The 19,114-nt window shown below is 42.1% G+C and overlaps 1 protein-coding gene across 1 annotated transcript; it reads left to right on the top strand.

The window, feature by feature from the left end:
* The first annotated feature begins 532 nt into the window (after nt 1-532).
* PAK1IP1 (PAK1 interacting protein 1) lies at nt 533-13,390 on the top strand. The gene is made up of 10 exons (XM_045497421.1): nt 533-718; nt 2,985-3,150; nt 6,849-6,969; nt 7,045-7,119; nt 7,653-7,705; nt 8,109-8,254; nt 8,349-8,446; nt 10,796-10,895; nt 11,895-12,014; nt 12,411-13,390. Exons 1-10 carry the CDS (start codon nt 635-637, stop codon nt 12,609-12,611), a joined length of 1,164 nt encoding a protein of 387 aa, XP_045353377.1. The 5' UTR covers nt 533-634; the 3' UTR covers nt 12,612-13,390.
* Nucleotides 13,391-19,114: the final 5,724 nt, after the last annotated feature.

The raw sequence follows: 19,114 nt of genomic DNA, 5'->3' as shown, positions 1-19,114 counted from the left end.
CCAGGGATGTGCGGCGACGTTGGCCAATGTGACCCCGAAGTCAGGCAAAGCAATCAAGCTAGAAGGAAAGGCGTGCGGCCTGCTTTAGAAGCCGCTAACCATGAATGCCGACCGCTCTCTGCCCTGTCACGAGAGAACGTGAGAGACAAACGCTTGCTTATGCTGCCTGCGCAAAAAGGAAACCCAATTCCTGTCCACCGTCTGACAGCCCACAGCACAGCGGGCTCGGCACTCAGCACGCGACACCGCCAGGGGCCCCGCCCAGACCGGAAGAGGTCCCGCCCTGTTCGTGACGTCACGGAAATGAGGGACTTCCGCAGAGGATGTCCCGCCCCATTCCCCTTTGGACCTGCCCACCTCACAGCCACCTAGAATATGCCTGCTTGCCCCCAACATTTTTCTCCTCGCCGTGAGAACTTCCTCGTGTGACATCCTTTCTTTTTTTCCTTTTGGAAGTTCCGCGTGATCTTCGAGCACTGAAACCGCTTCCACGGAGGCAGGCGCCCTAAAGGCAGCCCTGCGCCCATGACGTAATTTGAGCGCCGACGCAGGAAGGACCCCACTTGCTCTGGCGTCCGCTTTCGTCATTGTCTCAGCTGAGCGGCGCTGGTTGAAGGGGCACGTGTGCTGCTGAATGGAGCTGGTCGCTGGTTGTTACGAACAGGTCCTTTTTGGGTTCGCAGTACGCCCCGAGCCAGCTGCAGGCGGCGACCACGAGGTAAGAGTGCGCGCCGGGAGGGACCGCGGGAGGAGGGGCGCGAGAAGGTCTGGTCGGGTTCCCGCACGGCCGTGGTAAGCACATCATCACAGGTAAACACACTGATCTCTTAGGGATTAATTGATGAGTCAAACTCAAACGTATAACTTAGCTTTTTAAAACCTGGAGTAGGCATTCTCGTAAAACGAGATCATGTTTGTGGGTTTAGTAGACATTCTGGCCACGGTGCAGGAAGGAAGCTGGCAAATGAGTCCGTTGACAGCCGGTGTACGCGTTCAGGATTTAAAGAAAGAACAGTTCGCTTTTACTGAGTTTTTGTCCTTGAATTTGACAAAATGTTAGATCTGGGTCGGGTTAAACCTCTCGTTGATAGTGTCTCCAGTTCATTCAGTGTTTTTGAACCCTTACCACGGAGCCGTTAATTGGTAGTGGAGGTGCAAAGAAGCCAAAGGAATGGGTACAGCGCTAGAGAGCTTGCCGACATAGGGCAAAGGAGACAAATGCGTGGAGGGAAATTACAACAAAATAGAAGTATTTTTACTGGATGTGTGAGCAGAAAGGTTAAGTAAATTGCCGTTAGTCAAACAGATAGGACATACCCAGGATTAGAAATAAGATCTCTTAACTTTTAATCCAGTAGTATTTTTCCCTAAGCAAACCTAAGTATCTCCTAGAAACCCATTCTTTTCAGTACTTCTTTGTGAAAAAGTCCAGGTGTCAGTCTTGAATTAACCAGAAAACTGGAGGGATATAATAACTTGAATAATTACTTTGGTTGTTTGTCTCCTCCTGCTTATTAATCTTTTTGGCTGGAAGGTGCCATCTCTTGAATCTTAAAGATGATGCTATTGTGTTCTCTTTGTAATAAAGTCACCACATTGTTCCAGACACGTAGTGGTCTTCCCAGCAGCCTCCTGAGGCAAATACAGTTATCCCCGTGTTACAGATAAGGAGCCTGAAGTTGAGATAGGTTAAGTGACCTGTGCAGTGCCACACAACTAATATTGGGAGACCTGGGACTCAAGTCCCTAGGTGTCTCTGAAACATGAAGCTCTTATACTACCCGCTGCTGCTTCTAAACCGAGACAGACCAGAGCTCAGATAATCAACATTCCTTCTGTAAAGTGCACAAGCAAAGATTATCTTAGATTTGTGGTCATAGCAGCCCCTCAGGAATATTGTGCCTTTACTCAAAAGAGGCTCCCTTGGTCCTGATTGATGGAAGGACTGTCTGATGCTGTAGTTATTTAGAAATTAATTTGCAATGACACATCTTAAGTGTGTTCAAAGAAATCTGATGGATTCTTCTTCTTCCGTGGTTTGTTTGATTTACTAATACTCCTTTTTTAAAAAAAACTTTTAATGTTTATTTTTGAGAGAGACAGAGTGCAAGTGGGGGAGGGGCAGAGAGAGAGGGAGACAAGAATCCCAAGCAGGCGCCAGGCTCTGAGCTGTCAGCACAAAGCCCGATGTGGGACTCGAACCCATGAACCGCGAGATCATGACCTGAGCCAAAGTCGGACACTTAACTGACTGAGCCACCCAGGTGCCCCAATTTGCTAATACTTCTTGATGCATCTCCCTCAGTTTGAGGTGTGTGTATGTATTCAGCTCTCTTATTCCTTGCACTCAACCAGTTTCACTTATTTGGTCCAAAAGTTGCATATCAATAAGCATAGAGTTCTTGAGATCTCATCATTGGTCATTCTCTGGGGCTTATGTTAGTACTAATGGAGACACAGTGTTTATCCTGTTTATTTTTCTTTATAAGACTTGTCATTTATACTCCTCTCTATGTGATACCATATTTATTTACAGTTTGTCTCTCCCACAGAGATGGCAGTTACATTAGAATTACGGCTTTCTTTTCTCCACTGTTACATATCAACTGTCCAAAATGATGCCAAGCACATAGTAGTCATTTAGTATTTGAACGAATAAATTCAAATCAAATCTGAACATTTGAATGAATGAATAGTGAAGTCTCACGTATAAGTACATATATGAAGGAGTTAAGGATTGGAATAGGACCTTAAAGTAATCCGGTCTCCATAATTGTTTTGGAGTCTTGATTGCCTTCCTGTCTCCTTGCTGCCTGCCTTTTTTAATTCTCAGGGTCTTTGTTTTTCTTAGTCTGCTATCCTTGCATAGTTTTTTCTCAATTTGTAAGTATCCACTGGTAGTTTTCATGGATTGTGGAACCACTTACGTGTTTCTGGAGAACTGTGATGTGATTGTGACACTGATTGCGTGTTTTACTCTTCAGCAAAAATGGACTCCTGTGGCTGACTTCACTCACCATGCCCACACTGCCTCCTTGTCAGCAGTGGCTGTAAACAGTCGTTTTGTAGTCACTGGGAGCAAAGATGAAACAATTCACATATATGACATGAAAAAGAAGGTAGACCATGGGGCTCTAGTGCATCACAACGGTAAGAAAATTATATCCTTTAAGACAATGGTGAGGCGTCATTACTTGACAATTTGACTTGAGTTGAACAATTCATTAAGTGCCTATTACATAGTAGATTCTGTGCTAGGAAATACAGAAATGAAAAAAAACATGTCTTTTGTTTTTAAGTTCTTCACGGTCCATATTGAGAGACAGAAGGGGGGCGCTTAACTGCATCTGGAGGGAGTGGGAGGAAGCAGAAAGTTCCCTAAAATGACATCTGACTGAATTATCTTAGAAGAGAAGTGCCAGTTGTTAGCCAGGTGAAGTTTTCAAGGTGGGAGAGAGGGCATCCCAGGCAGAGCAGGAAGTGCACGGAGCACAGTAGCAGCCTCATGCTGATGGCTGACTTCGTTGAGGGAGTACCACGTACCCAGCAGTTTGCCAGTAAGGTACAGTTGCATCTTTGGCTTCCTAGAAGAGAAAACCAAGACTCAGGATGTTTTGTGAGTTGCCCATAGTCACAAAACAGTGGAACTGGAACTCAGACCTAGGTCTGGAGCCCATGTCGTTAACCACTGGGTGCATGGGGACCTGTAAGCAAGTCAGTATTACGAGAAGGTTAGAACGGAGGTTAAGGTGATTGGGAATTAGGCCACGTCCTGGATGGTCCTTGAGAAGAAGAGGTTAGGGATTGAATGGTAGGGAGGGGCGGTGTGGGCTTGAGGAAAGTGCTGGCACCTGGTGTACAAGAGAGATGCTGACCAAGGACAAGCAGAAGGACTAGTGAGAGTCTGCCTGATTGAAGTTGGAGGCTGTGGCCCGAATAACATCCGTTTGCACTAAGCTCCAGGCATTTTTGTGGGGAGCAGAAAGTTACCCGGTGCCCATGCAACAGAAGGATTGATTTACAAAGGATTTTGATGAAAGATGGTTTAAGTTGTCAGTCTAGAGAAAATGGGGTGTTAAGGGCCTGCAGATCTCTGAAATAAAAAAGCAGGTGGAGTGAATGAAGGGGGCAAGAAGGGGCTGGTGAAAGGTGAGGTTGCAGGCAGGGAAGAGATTCTTCAAGAGTTGTAATGTGGAGCAACTCTAGGTGGTAACATTTCCTGGGTGTAGGTGCGAGGGACTGAACTAGAGAGGAAGCAAAGGTCACTGGAGTGGAGGTCAGGGCCTGGTGATTCTCCAGTCATGCTTGGGTTTTCCACACTGATGGTGAAGTTGTCCAGGATAGTGGTAGGATTTAGGAATAGGAAGACTGAATAGGTGTGTGTTTTTCCAGTATTGAACATTATTCTGTTTTTATTGTATTTTCCCAAGGCACAAAGAATGAGGTTTAACATGTGTTCCAGGAGAAGGGAAATGGAAAGGAAGAACTCAGAATAGTAGAATCAGATATGTGCTTAGTTTGGGAAAGCTCTGCTCAGGTTGTTGATTTTCTGCTATTAAAGGGAGATAAGACAGCTACGCACTGGTTTCTAGCAGTAATTTAGAGTGTTCAGTGTCTTTCTCAGATGGTCCTTAGCTACTTTGACAAGTTTTTGCTTTTCAAGAGAAGCTAGACTTTGAGTGAGTTCAACATATGTTCTTTTTCCCTTCTGCCTCCTATTCCCAGTTCCTACAAGAAAGTCCTCTCTCCCTTAGGTGTGGAAGAAATAATTTAAATCAATCTGGTCTGCCTAAAGCCATTGGTACAGGTGTTGCACAATAAGGATGGGACTTACTTAGAAGGAGTTTGGATGGGGATGAAGTATGGTTCCTAACTTCCTTTATTCTTTGTATAACTCCTGTTTATCTAACAGTTGGTAATAGATAAGATCTTTACCAAGGTAGGAAATAAGTTGATAGAAAAGAAAACGGGCAAAGGTGGCTAAAGACTCCCACTTTGATAAGGTTGTATGTTACCCCATATATTTGGGGACGGGGCTGGGCGGTGTGCAAAATTATATTCATCAGAGATCTTTTACTCTTTCCATATAAAGGACAATGTAAAGGACTCACCAGGAGGTGGCGGGTGAACAACCGTGACCCAAGGGTTCATATTCTTATTTGAAAAGGACAAGATAGTAAATATTTAGGCTCTGCGGCCATATGGTCTCTGTTTTGATTGCTCAGCTCTGCTGTTGCAGTGCAGAAAACAGCCATAGACATTTGGGAACTGAACAAGCAAGTCTGTGCTCTGGAAAACTGCATTTATCAAAACAGGCCACCAGTCAGATTTAACCTAGAAACAGTAGTTTGTTGACCACTGAGCTATAGGAAGAGTAAGCTGATGGACACAAGCTTTAAAGGATAGGGAGTTTTATTTGAGGGTCAGGGTATCATACGTTGTCCATATACAGGGACTGCTTTTGGGGGTCAGAAGAATGCTGGGTTCCTCTATCATCTTAACCTCCTTCCAGCGAGGTTAATATTTGAGGGTATGAAACATGTTTGTCTCTATCTCAAGAGCTGTAGAAGAAATTCATGGGAGATTCAGATTTTAATTTTTGGGCAGAGGGGAGTGGAGTTGTTTGTGAAGAAGTTGAAAAGCTGTAGGAAAATTTGTGAACCATGCAAAGGAGATTACAGAAGGCATAGTTGAACAGTAGAACAGTTTATAAAATTGTGTTAATAAATGCTTTGTGTTTTAAGATTTAAAAAAAATTTTAGTTATTTTTTTAAAGATTTTATTTTTAAGTAATCCCTAAACCCATTGTGGGGGCTTAAACTTACAACCCCGAGATCAAGAGTCATCTGCTCTACCAACTGAGCCAGCCAGGCGCCCCTGTAATAAATTCTTAGGACAGTGAATGAAAACTGTAGAAATCAAATAGAAAAGAGCTCTGGAGTGATAATAATTGGATTCTGGATGATTGGGTAGCTAACTAACTGATTAGAAAGTAACAATCATTCCTCTCTTCTCTTTCAATAAAGAAAGAAAAGGGAGGGAGCCAGGGTGCCTGGGTGGCCTCCAACTCTTTTTTTTTTTTTTTTTTTTAATTTTTTTTTTCAACGTTTATTTATTTTTGGGACAGAGAGAGACAGAGCATGAACGGGGGAGGGGCAGAGAGAGAGGGAGACACAGAATCGGAAACAGGCTCCAGGCTCTGAGCCTTCAGCCCAGAGCCCGACGCGGGGCTCGAACTCACGTCCAACTCTTGATTTTGGCTCAGGTCAAGATCCCAGGTCCTGGCATCCAGCTGCATTAAGCATGCAGCCTGCTTGATGCCCCTCTCTCCCACTTGTGTTTTCTCTCTCTCTCTCTCTCTCTCTCCCCTCCCCTCTCTCTCTCTTAAAAAAAAAAACAAAAAACAAAAAACAAAAGAACAAACCCACACAAAGCAAAAACAAAAGCCAAAACAAAGAAAAGGGAAGGAAAGGAAGAAGTCATATGGTTGTATATCTTGGTTTGTTTCCCAAATTAGCTGGTTTATTAGTTGGTTTTGTTTGACTTCTGCTCAAACAATCCTAGCCAGCCATCTCCTAAATTTATGATTCTGGACCCATAGAGCAAGTAAATGAACTGATTAGCTCTAGTCTGTATCTACAACTAGAGAAATTCTGTTGAAAGTATTTGCACAGCCTTGAAATTGTATGTTCTGATATGAAAAAATTAATTTCTTCACCTAAGACTTTAAGGTTTATTTCACTAATGCTGACATTAGATTTTTACTTACCACAGCACAGCCTTCAAACCAGAAATGGAGTTTGCATTCAAAGTGAGCATTAAGTTGGTCTATTTCGGTTTTTCCACAGGCACAATAACTTGCCTGAAATTCTATGGCAACAGGCACTTAATCAGTGGGGCAGAAGATGGAGTCATTTGTGTCTGGGATGCGAAGAAATGGGAGTGCCTGAAGTCCATTAAAGCTCACAAGTGAGTCTAGCCCTTTCCCATTGGTGGTCTCCAGGTACCAGTCAAGTTGGGGGCTAACTGTTGGTTTCCTTGTAGAGGACACGTGACCTTCCTTTCTATTCACCCATCTGGCAAGTTGGCCCTGTCTGTGGGTACGGATAAGACATTGAGGTAAGTCATTGATGCCAAGAGCATCTTTTCTCAGTTGTGGTCTTCGTTCTCCAAGTACAACAGCAGGAACCTAACCATCAGGGTATTTTTTACTACAATAATTAGATACACTTCTGTCTTGTGTCCTGGCTGTCAGCTACTTAGAGATACTACAGTACAAGGAAAAGCTGAAAGCCAGTGAACCTTTTCATGACTGTAGAGAAAGAAAAGGACAGACTCTGTGTTCAGACATACACATTACATCCCAGTCATTCATTTGGAGTTGGGAAGCAAAGAGGATGGTCCTAAAAAGCAATGTTTTAAGAGGTGAAACCTTTTGAAAATATATTAAACATTTTAAGTAGGTGAAAGGGGTGTGGGAGTGGATGCATTAATCTTGCTTAATGGTAAATATTTCCAGTGTTGTTGTAAGAAACATGACAGTTCCAAATAGCGGCATCTGTAGTAAATTGTCATTTGAGTAAGTGTTCATTACGCTTACTTTTATACCTAGTAAGAGTTACCATGCCATAAGTGAGCTTCCTGTTTTGCAGAACATGGAATCTTGTGGAAGGAAGATCAGCATTCATAAAAAACATAAAGCAAAGTGAGTACTTTTATTTGGAATGTTTTTTTATAACTTGATGGAATATGAATGTAGACACGCACATTCTTGTGTGCGTGCGTGTTCACCATTGTTTCCCCTGCGTGATGGTGGTTATCTCCTAGAGCAATGCTTTGGGTTACTTTTCCCATTTTCTTTTTTTCCCCATTTTAGATTGGGATTCTTGTTGTGACTGTGTCACCTACCAGTTCTCTGACCTTTGATGATTCTTTAATCCAGTTTATTTTCTAAAACTTAACTTGCAAAATATGCATCAAAAATTTCTTATGAAGGGTAAATAGGACAGTGGATGTGAAATGAATGGTACAGCTATTTGCTATTTTTGTTATTACTCTGATCATTGTTTATGAAATAAAAAAAGCTTTTTTTTTTTTTTAACTTGCAGATGCTCACATAGTGGAATGGTCCCCAAGAGGAGAGAAATACGTAGTTGTTATGCTGAATAAAATAGATATCTATCAACTTGACACTGCATCCGTTAGTGGCACCATCACAAATGAAAAGAGAATATCTTCTGTTACGTTTCTTTCAGTAAGTGATGAGAGATCAGTGGTGGAACCTTAGTGTATATGATGATGGTTGCAATTGTTGATGACATTCCGGATATTCTTTTTCTCTCTTCTAGGAGTCTGTCCTTGCAGTGGCTGGAGATGAAGAAGTTGTAAGGTTTTTTGACTGTGATTCACTAATGTGTCTCTGTGAATTTAAAGCTCATGATAACAGGTATTTTTTTTTTTCCTTGCCAGTCTCTATGCGTATGTGTGTATGCAAGTGTAGAGTCTCCAGTAAGTGTCACGTATGCAGTAGTTTCATAAGGTAGGGTGCATTCCTACATATATATGATTTCTGGAGTCTGAGGGGATGGTAGAAATGTCTTGGCCTTAGTGCAAAAGTAGGAAGTTGTCATCAGGACTAGTGATTTGCACAAGATGTTTTTCCAATAATACTAGGCTTGGGGCCTAAAATCAGTCATATTTGAAGAGGAACAAAAAAAACGATCTTGAGCTTTGCCAGGATCTCTCTTGCCTTTTATTTTATTTCTCTTTTCCACTTCTCCCTGTTACTTGTTTTCCTGCAGGAGAAATATGTGACAGCAATGACTTCTATTTTATGCCAGTCTTTCTTACCTTACAGTCACTGCTCACTGTATCTCTGGGTAGACACTGCCGTTCAGGGTAAACGGCTAAGTGACTTGGCCAAGGTTACCCCACTGTTGGGTGCTGGAGCTGGGATCCAAACCCAGTACTGTCTGCCTCTGCTTTTTCTACTACAATTTTGGGAAGGGTGATAATGCACTGTTCTACTTTAATGTGCTTCATTTACTTGTCCTTTTATGTCTTAAGTAAGTCCTAGTTTTTACTTTCCAAATAACAGTTTTTAAGAAATCTCTTGGCAATACTCAAATACTGCAGTGTACCGGCCCTGGTTTTCCCCTGCATTAGGAAGTATTCATTCAAGGCCATGTCAAAGGTACTTAATAACACTAGTACACTTAAGCTAACACTTAGGATATTTGGCTGTTTATTCATTTAACAAGTATTCACTGAGCATCCATGAAGAACTGCACTTAGTATTTAATGATGAATGGAAAAGACAAGAAGTTGCATTTAGTGGCTCTAGTCGTAGAGCAACAGACAGTCGATGAACAAGTAAGCAGGTAATTAGAACAGGAATAGAAATGTGTGCTTTAAGAATAACAGACATAACTTGCACAGTTTGATCCAGAAAGGGGGAGGGGGTAGGACTTGAGAGGGGTAAAAGGGAGCCATTTCTGAAGAGACGAGCGATGGCACGCAGTCACCTGAGGGAGGAAGGAGCTGGATGTATTTTAACAAGAGATGAAAGAACGTCGTGACTAGATCAGAGTGAGCCAAATGGTACATGGCCTTGTAGACTGGTGAAGAGTTTAGATTTTAGCTAAGGGCCTTTGTAGATTTTTTGTTTCCTACTGTAGAAAAATGTAAAGGCCAATAGACCAGTTTAAGGAAGCAACCCCCATAGACCCACCACCCAGCTTCAGCAGTTGTCAGTCTATGGCCAGACATGCTTTATATATACCCCCATACCCTTCCTCCTCTCCTGTGTTATTTAAAAAAAAATTTTTGGGGGGCGCCTGGGTGGCTCAGTCGGTTGAGCACTGGCTTCAGCTCAGGTCACGATCTCATGGTCCGTGAGTTTGAGCCCTGCGTCGGGCTCTGTGCTGACAGCTCAGAGCCTGGAGCCTGTTTCGGATTCTGTGTCTCCCTCTCTCTCTGACCCTCCCCCATTCATGCTCTGTCTCTCTCTGTCTCAAAAACAAATAAACTTTAAAAAAAAAAAAATTTTTTTTTAATGTCTATTTTTGAGAGAGAGAGAGAAAGAGCCAAAGCCATGATTGGGGGAGGGGCAGAGAGAGGGAGACACAGAATCCGAAGCAGGCTCCAGGCCCTGAGCTGTCAGCACAGAGCCTGACATGGGGCTTGAAACCACGAACCGCGAGATCCACCCAGACACCCTTATCCTGTGTTATTTTAGAAAAGATCCTAGTTTTGTAGGATTTTAAGCCTGGGACTAACATGATTTGATTGATAGTTTTAAAAAATTGTTAGCAAAAATGGAAGCAGAGAGACCAGTTAGGCTCCCTGGGAATCCAGAAGAACAGGGGTAGTGGCTTAGACTAGGGTGGTGGCATTGGAGGGGGGGTAGAAACGGGTGCGTAGGAGGAAGCCCATGGTTCATTTCGTTGTCTTACTTGGCTCTTCATACTGAACTTGGAGTATCTTGAGGTGAAGGACTTTAAGTATCTTTATGTCATTTGTGATAACCTAATTACTTACGGTTATCATGATCATCTTTTCAACTTTTTCTTAACATATGGTTAATAATCCACTTTATCTTAGAACTTAGACCCTGAAAATGGTGCACTGACTGATGGGGATGTGAAGCACAGTTCTATTTTAGCACCGTTCCTTGAGCAGTTTGGAAGCACTTGAAACATTGAAAAATCGAGAGATTGTGTGCGTAGAAGCTCTACCATGGTATTGTACTATCTGGAAGAAAGGATCCTTTATGGTGTTAATATTTCTATTTTAGGATAAAGGACATGTTCAGTTTTGAAATTCCAGAGCATCATGTTATTGTTACAGCATCAAGTGATGGTTTCGTCAAAATGTGGAAACTTAAGCAGAATAAGGTTGGTGTCTTAGCACAATGTGAATGCGCTTTAATGCAAGTCTTTATTATCAGTATTGTTTTGGGTGAAGTGAGGTGGAATATTTTCCAAAGGTCATAAGGCAGAGCTGTTTAAAAAAACCTGAGATCTCTTCCACGCATGATTGATACTCATAGTTTTAAAGTTAGGGTTCCAAGAGCCACGGTGGGGGTTGGTGTTGTGAGTCTCAGCTGGCAGGATACGAGAACTCGTGCTTTTTCAATCAGAGAAATGCTGCTTTCTTCTCTTTTGTGTGTAGATTGGTGTTCTCTGTAAGATTTTGTTAGATAAAAATGCTGCCATTACTGGGGTGCCTGGCTGGTCGGTAAAACACGTGACTCTTGATCTCAGGGTTGTGAGTTTAAGCCGCATGTTGGGTGTGGAGCCTATTTAAAAAAAAATACTGCCATTCCTAAAAACTCAAAAATTCCTGATCAGTAATCTTAGAATAGTTTTGAACCAGATAAGTGGAAAATTAAATCCCTTTAGTGGTCTCACTCTTAACAGATTTTCTTGTTTTTACTTGTTTTGCTTGGTTCTCTTATAAACCCATTCTACAAATGTGGTTTGTCGAGTGTGTGCTTTGTGCAAGATTCTTTGTTAAAACCTAGAAATGAATGAGACACGATCCTTTTCCTTGGTGAATTTACAATTTCTGAATATTCAGAAAGTGCCTTGAGAAGGGCATAGTCAGACCAAACATGGATCAAGATCATGGAATTCTTCTAAACAGTGTATTTTATTCTCAGAAAATATAGTAAGTTTTAAATTAAGTTCACTCAGAGGTGCCTGACTGACTCAGTCAGTAGAGAATGCGACTCTTGGTCTTGGGGTTGTAAGTTTGAGCCTCACGTTGGGTGTAGAGATTACTTAAAAATGTAAAATAAAACCTTTGAAAAAAAGTTAAGTTCACTTGATTATGGAAAAAGAAAAGTATTTAAAATTCCCCCATGTTAAGAATTCTTCTTTCTTCTGTTTTAGAAAGTTCCTCCATCTTTACTCTGTGAAGTAAAAACTAATGCCAGGCTGACATGCCTTGGAGTGTGGCTAGACAGAGGGACAGACACAAAAGAAAGCCTTCCTCCGGCTGCAGAGCCTTCTCCTGGTAAGTGAAAGTGATTGTTTTTTAATAATTTGTTAGCTCTTGAATTGTTGAGGTGGAGGACATTCGGATAACTTCACTTCATCATCAGGTTGTGTTTATTTCAAGAAGGAAAAAGCAGTCTTTAAATGCACTGTCTCGGGGCACCTGGGTGGCTCAGTCGGTTAAGCATCCGACTTCGGCTCAGGTCATGATCTCACGATTCATGAGTTCGAGCCCCGTGTCAGGCTCTGTGCTGACAGCTCAGAGCTTGGAGCTTGCTTCGAGTTCTATGTCCCTCTTTCTCTGCCCCTCCCTTGCTTGTGCTCTGTTTCTGTCTCTCAAACGTAAATAAAATATTAAAAATAAAATAAAATAAAATAAAAATAAATAAATGCACTGTCTCTTGTGTTTTAGTAAGTAAAGAAGAGTCCAAAATCAAAAAGGAAGCTGGCAATATAGTGCAGGAAGAAGAAAGGCAGTCCAAAGCTAATAAGAAGAAATGTGGTTTAACTGATGACAGTAATAAGCCAACGAAAGGAAATAGCCTGGTGTCAACCAAGAAGAGGAAAATGGTAGAAATGTTGGAAAAAAAGAAGAAAAAAAAGAAAATATGAGTGATACAGTCAATCCCACATTCCTTCTATGAGAAAAACTTATTAGATGGAATCATTCTTTTCAAATGTGCCTGCCTCCCCTCCACGAGTAAAAGCTAGGAATTTCTTCTTTTGGAGAAGACATACAGCTTAAAAAAACAGACAAACACATTTAGATGTTTTCTATTTTTATTTTTTATTTTTAACAATGGTAAAACAATTTTTGGTAAGCAGTGTTCTATTATATATTATATATCGTGATATATAGTATGTTAATGTGTAATATATAATTTTTACCATTACAATGTGTATAAAGCAAATAAAGATCTTAAAATATTTAGTTTAAAATATGCACAGTTTTGAACACATTCTTTACCAGAGATGGATAAAAAAGTTGTTTTTCAGATTTTTCTCCTAAATGGGGGAAGAATAAAACTTAGCCTTCCTTTGGCTTCTTCAGATGATTCTAGTACTTTTAATGCAGATTTTGATCCTTTTCGTAACCAAGGTTTAAAAAGATTTTCATACCAGTAAGTATATATTAAGACCAACTCAAAACTCATGGACACGTAAAATATGTATGCATAAAGTGTATGCTTAAATTCAGGGCTATGTCCTTAAGAAGGTTCTTAGATTGCCAAACCTCATCAGACTACTTTGCTTCCACTGCTGTGGATGAGAAGATAACTGAAGGTTTGGAAAATGACATTTTCAGGGTATGTTGTTTTTTTTTTCCCCATCTGTTTCAGGCCAACAAAAACAGTCATTTAGTTAATCCAATAAAGATAATCTTAAATTCAGCCTGTTAATTATAATCTTGTCGGGGCGCCTGGGTGGCGCAGTCGGTTAAGCGTCCGACTTCAGCCAGGTCACGATCTCGCGGTCCGTGAGTTCGAGCCCCGCGTCAGGCTCTGGGCTGATGGCTCAGAGCCTGGAGCCTGTTTCCGATTCTGTGTCTCCCTCTCTCTCTGCCCCTCCCCCGTTCATGCTCTGTCTCTCTCTGTCCCAAAAATAAATAAACGTTGAAAAAAAAAAATTAAAAAAAAAAAATTATAATCTTATCATCTCTCTTCCTTGCCCCCCCCCCCCCAGTAGATCCCTGGGTATTTTGAAAAGACACATTAATAGAGGATTCATAGATGTGAATTAGCTGACCAGATGTCAAATACCTAAGGCTGACAGGGGAATCCCTTCTGTTCAGGCAAATTAAAACATCAAGCATTTGGGCACTGGAATTGCCACTCACTTCACAGGAGGAAACCATCTAGGAAGTGAGCCAGAATCCGTGTCTGACATTTCAGGCTACCTCCTCGTTAACTTCAGGCCTAAAAACAAAGATGAATATGGATTTGGGTTTTTTGTTATGTTTTTGTTTAAATATTTAATATTTTTTAGAGCAGTTTGAGGTTTGTTTATAACAAAAGGGAGAAGGTGCAGAGATTTCCCATGTACCCGCTGCCTCTACCATGCATAGCCACACCTGATATCCACATCACTCATTAGAATGGTACACTTTTTACCAGGGATGAACCTACACTGACGTGTTCGATTCACCCAAAGTTCATGGCTTACCTTGGGGATCACTCTTGGTGTTGAACACTGGATGGGTTTGGAAGAATGACCTATTATAATCCACAGAGCATTTCCACTGCTCTGCAACAACTCTTGTGTTCTGCCTGTTCATCTCTCCTCTACCCAACCTTCCACGATCACTGATCTTTTTATTGCCTCCATAGTTTTGCCTTGTCCAGAATGGCATGTACTTAGAATCCTACAGTACTGTATCCTTTTCAGATTGGCTTCTTTCACTTAGGAATATGCATTTAAGTCTCTTCTGTGTCTTTTCATAGCTTAATAGCTCATTTCTTTTTAATGCTCAATAGTATTCCATTGTGTGTGCCACACATTACCACTCATTCACTGCTGGAGGACATCTTGGTTGCCTCCCAAGTTTTGGCAGTTACGATCTTGCCATAAACATTTGCAAGTTTTGGGGTGGATGTGTTTTCAACTCCTTTGGGTAAATACTAAGTAGTGTGACTGATGGACTGTGTGGTGAGTGTATGTGTAGGTTTGTGAGAAACGGCCATCCTGTCTTCCAAAGTAGCTGTACCATTTTTCAGTCCAGAACATTTGTCAGTGTTCTGGATCTTGGCCAATCTTGTGTCTAGTGGGATCTCGTTATTTTAATTTGCATTTCCCTGAGGACCTACGTGGAGCTTTTCCTATGCTTATGTGCCATCTGGATATCTTTGGTAAAGCGTCAAGCTACTTGGCCTACTTTTTAGTTAAATAGTTTCCTTACTATTGAGTTTTAAGAGTTCTTTGTACTTTAGGGGCGCCTGGGTGGCTCAGTTGGTTAAGTGTCCAACTTCAGCTCAGGTCATGGTCTCACAGTTCGTGGGTTCTAGTCCCGCATCAGGCTCTGTGCTGACAGCCTAGAGCCTGCTTCAGATTCTGTGTCTCCCTCTCTCTCTGGCCCTCCTCCACTCATGCTCTGTTTCTGTCTCAAAAATAAATAAAAATTGTGCATATGTATGTACACACCCACATGCACGAGTTCTTTGTATTTTGAATAGCAATCCTTTATCAGATGTGTCTTTGGAAATATTTTTTTCCCTGTCAGTAGCTTGTCTTCTCATTCTCTTGATAATATCTTTTGCAGAAGTTTTTAATGTTAATGAAGCCTAGCTAATCAATTATTTCTTTCACGGGTCATATTTTTGATGTATCTAAAAAGGCTTCACCATCCCCTAATGTCATCTAAGTTTTCTCTTAAGTTTCTTTATGGGAGTTTTACAGTTTTGCATTTTCCATTTAGGTCTGTGATCCATCCTGAGTTAAGTTTTGTGAAAGATGTTAGGTCTGTGTCTAGATTTTTTTTTTTTTTTTTTTTTTACACATAGATGTTCAGTTCACCATTTGTTGAAGAGACTATTTTTGTTTTGTAGTATTACCTCTGCTCCTTTGTCAAAAATCAGTTGATTGTACAGTTGACTCTTGGACAATGTGGGTTTGAACTGTATGGGTCCATTTACCGATTTTTTTTCAATAAATACAGTATTGTAAATGCATTTTCTCTTGTGTTTTCTTAGCATGTTCTTTTCTCTAGCTTTATTGTAAGAGCACGTATATAATTCACATATAACATACAAAATATGTGTTAATCAACTGTGTTATCAGTAAGGCTTCTGGTCAGCAGTAGACTTTTAATTAACTTTGAGGAGAGACAAAAGTTAATATGCAGATTTTTTGACTGCCTGAAGGGTCAGGGCCCATAACTGAGCTGTTCAAAAGTCATCTGTATTTGTGGTGGTCTATTTCTGGGCTCTCTATTCTGTTCTGTTGATCTACTTGTCCTTCCCCTCTATGTACAGTCTGCACATAGTCTTGGCCATCTACATGTCGAATTATCCACTTTGATACTTGTGTCTGAGCAGATTCTCCTCCCAGGTTCACTCTTTCCCAATTCAGAATGCACCATGTCACCTATATCTCCCCCTCCTTTGTTCACTAGCCCTGTGCCAGGCGCTACCCTAGATTCTGGGTGCTGAAAGGAAAAGTGTGATCCCAGCCCAAAGGACGAAAGTTGGTAAATAATTAATTACACATTACGTGAACAGATCTGCCTGGATGACTCTCCTGTAGCCTGAAACCTTTTTGAGCACCCCTCCCTTCTTTCCTTTTGTTGAACCACACCCTTAAGTATACCCTCGGTGCATAGCATCCTTGATCTGCCCTGCAAATATGACTGACACATACCTAGTCGTTTTTTTTTTTTTTTTTAAGCTTAAGTTTACTGATTTTAAGAGAGAGAGTGTGCGAGCAGGGGAAGGGCAGAGAGAGAGAATCCCAAACCGGGTCAGCGCAGAGCCCAGCGTGGGGCTCGAATCCATGAACCGTGAGATTATGACCTGAGCCTAAATCAAGAGTTGGACGTTTGACTGAGCTGCCCAGGCACCCAGTTACTTAAAATTTAAATCCAAGTTAGTTAACATACAGTATAATAATGGTTTCAGGAGTAGGATTTAGTGATTCATCACTTACAATAACACCCAGTGCTCATCACAAGTGCCCTCCTTCTTGTCCATCGCCCATTTAGCCCATCTTCCCAACATCCCCAAGCAACCCTGTTTGTTCTCCGTATTTAAAAGTGTCTTACGGTTTGCCTCCCTCTGTTTTTATTTTTTTCCTTCCTTTCGCCTATGTTTGTAAGTGAAATAAGTCAGAAAGGCAAAGATGATTTCACTCGTAGAATTTCAGAAACATACCTAGTCTTTAACATCCTCCTCTTGAGTGGTCCCTCAGCACATACTCTGTTGCAGGATTTTTTTTTTTTTTTTTTTGCCTCAATACCCTGGGGTTTGTTGTCTCGACGCTTTGAAGAATGAAGAAGTGGACACAAAATGAGCAGCAGGCAAAAGTTTATTCGCGTAGAAGATTAGAAAGTAAGACTAGGGGGCGCCTGGGTGGTTCAGGTCATGATCTCGCAGTTTGTGAATTTGAGCCCCGCATCCGGCTCTGTACTGACAGCTCAGAGCCTGGAGCCTGCTTTGGATTCTGTGTCTCCCTCTCTCTCTGCCCCTCCCCTGCTCACGCTCTGTCCCTCAAAAATAAAAGTTAAAAAAAGTTAAAAAAAATAGTATGAAATGTCTATAGACGGGGGCATTTGGAGGTGAATACCCACAATAGGTAAGGATCTTTGTTTTATAATTCTGGTCAGCCCTCCCTTCCCTTCCCCCCAGTTCCTTCTTAGGTCCTCCCCTTATTGGCGAGAGAACTCTAGGTGCTGGGTTGTCCATTCCTGATTGGCTCGATTCCATTGTACGAGGGGTGCTATGTGGCCATATCATTCCTTGTGGGTCATACCTTTTATGGTCTGTCTTTCACAAAAGACCTACTTTTATAGGTCTTTTGTGAAATTCCTGAGGGGAACCTGAGAGGGAGGAGGTGGTGACTATTACATTCTTAAGAGGAACCGTACGCCGGAGGGAGTTTTTCTGTGGTCAGATGCTCCCAGCATTGTCCCAAAAATATGTGTTTCCACACCCAGGGACCTCCGGTCTCACCTTTCCCTCTCTGCCTACTGAATCCTATCTTTTCCTATCATACTCCCTGCCCCTGGCACTCGAAAAGCAAGTCTTAGGGCGAGTGGGATCCAAGAGACCTACTTGTCTTGTGGCAGCCAAAGGAACACTCCGTCCACAAGCCCGCTACTAAGGGGCCATTTCTTGTCAAGCTAGACTTGTCGGCCTTTTTGTTTGGTCTAGCGGCTCCTTTGGTCTTTGGAGGTCTTTTGGCATTCACCTCCCTTTCGCAGAACACCTGTAATGGCCTGGGATGGTCAGGGGCCGCTTGACTGAGGACTTTAATAAAAAAAAAAATGAGATGTGAGTTTTTAGACAAGGATAAAAGGGCATTTCTGGCAGAGGAAATGGGGTGCTGTCTCAGCTAGGAGAGACTTAGCTGCGAGACACAAAAAGCTGCTCTGGCTATTCTAAACAGAGGGCACGGGGCTGGAGTTTTAACAAAGACACAGGTGCGTCGGACAGAAGAGAACCAGAGCTCAGAAAGGGAGAGGGTGCAGTCAGGGCAATCTCTCCATCTTGTCTCCAACTCCACGTGTGTCTTCACACTTCTCTCTGCAGACCAGCCTCTCTTACTCCACATCTGTTCTCACTCAGTGCATGCTCATTGAGCAGCCGTTGTGTGCCAAGCACCGTTCCAAGCGCCGCATAAACATCCTTCTCAAAGAACGTACGTACTGGGTGGGAGGATGATTGTGCAGTCAGTGAGTTTCACAGCATACTGTATATGGAGGTAAGCGTCATGGAGAAAAATAAGCCGTGGAGGGAACTGCGGAGGGATTGCAGTTTTAACCCAGATAATCCGGGAAGGCCTCACTGAGCAGGTGACCTTTGAATGAAGACAAAGGAGGTGAGGAAGTGAGCTGGGAAATGATCTGGGGAGAAGCTCTGGGCTGATGAAGCAGCACGTGCAGGTGCTCAGAGGTGGGCGCGAGAAAGGGGGCCATTGGAGGGATTTGAGCATAAGGATGACACAACTGACTCATAACAGGAGTGCTCTGGTCACTGTATTGAGAACAGATGAGAGGAGTTAGGGCAGCTCTGCCATTTATTAAGGCCAGTGGCCATGTCCCTATTAGGTAACCTCTTTCTCCTCTTGTGTTTGAAAGCAAGAGATGATAAGAGTCTCTAGTCCAAGGGTTGGTATGAAGATTAAATGAATTCATCTACAGAAAGCACTTCATGCAGTGTCTGGCTTACAATTAACACGCCGCATGTTTTCTTTCTGATAAATGAGGTCCCAGAAGCATGTGGCAGATAGGGTGGGTTGAGAACACAGGCAATATTTTTTCATAACCTCACTCATCAATTTCCTGGGGAAAGGTTTTATTGATGATGATGGTCCTCTTCAAAGCTACAAAATACATCCTGAACACCTAGAAACTGGTATTGTAGATCCTCAGTAGACGTCAGGTGAAACACTGCAACCGGGAATTT

The sequence above is a fragment of the Leopardus geoffroyi genome, chromosome B2, assembly GCF_018350155.1.
Source record: "Leopardus geoffroyi isolate Oge1 chromosome B2, O.geoffroyi_Oge1_pat1.0, whole genome shotgun sequence".
NCBI classification, from domain to species: Eukaryota; Metazoa; Chordata; class Mammalia; order Carnivora; family Felidae; genus Leopardus; species Leopardus geoffroyi.
This window is presented reverse-complemented; position numbering and strand designations above follow the sequence as displayed.

What these genes read in the sequence shown, in the direction of transcription:
- PAK1IP1 (XM_045497421.1), top strand. Translation starts at nt 635, where the DNA reads ATGGAGCTGGTCGCTGGTTGTTACGAACAGGTCCTTTTTGGGTTCGCA. An exon ending in GGCTCTAGTGCATCACAACG is followed by an intron (nt 3,151 to 6,848) that starts GTAAGAAAATTA and finishes GTTTTTCCACAG; the next exon opens with GCACAATAACTTGCCTGAAA. An exon ending in TTTAAAGCTCATGATAACAG is followed by an intron (nt 8,447 to 10,795) that starts GTATTTTTTTTT and finishes TTTCTATTTTAG; the next exon opens with GATAAAGGACATGTTCAGTT.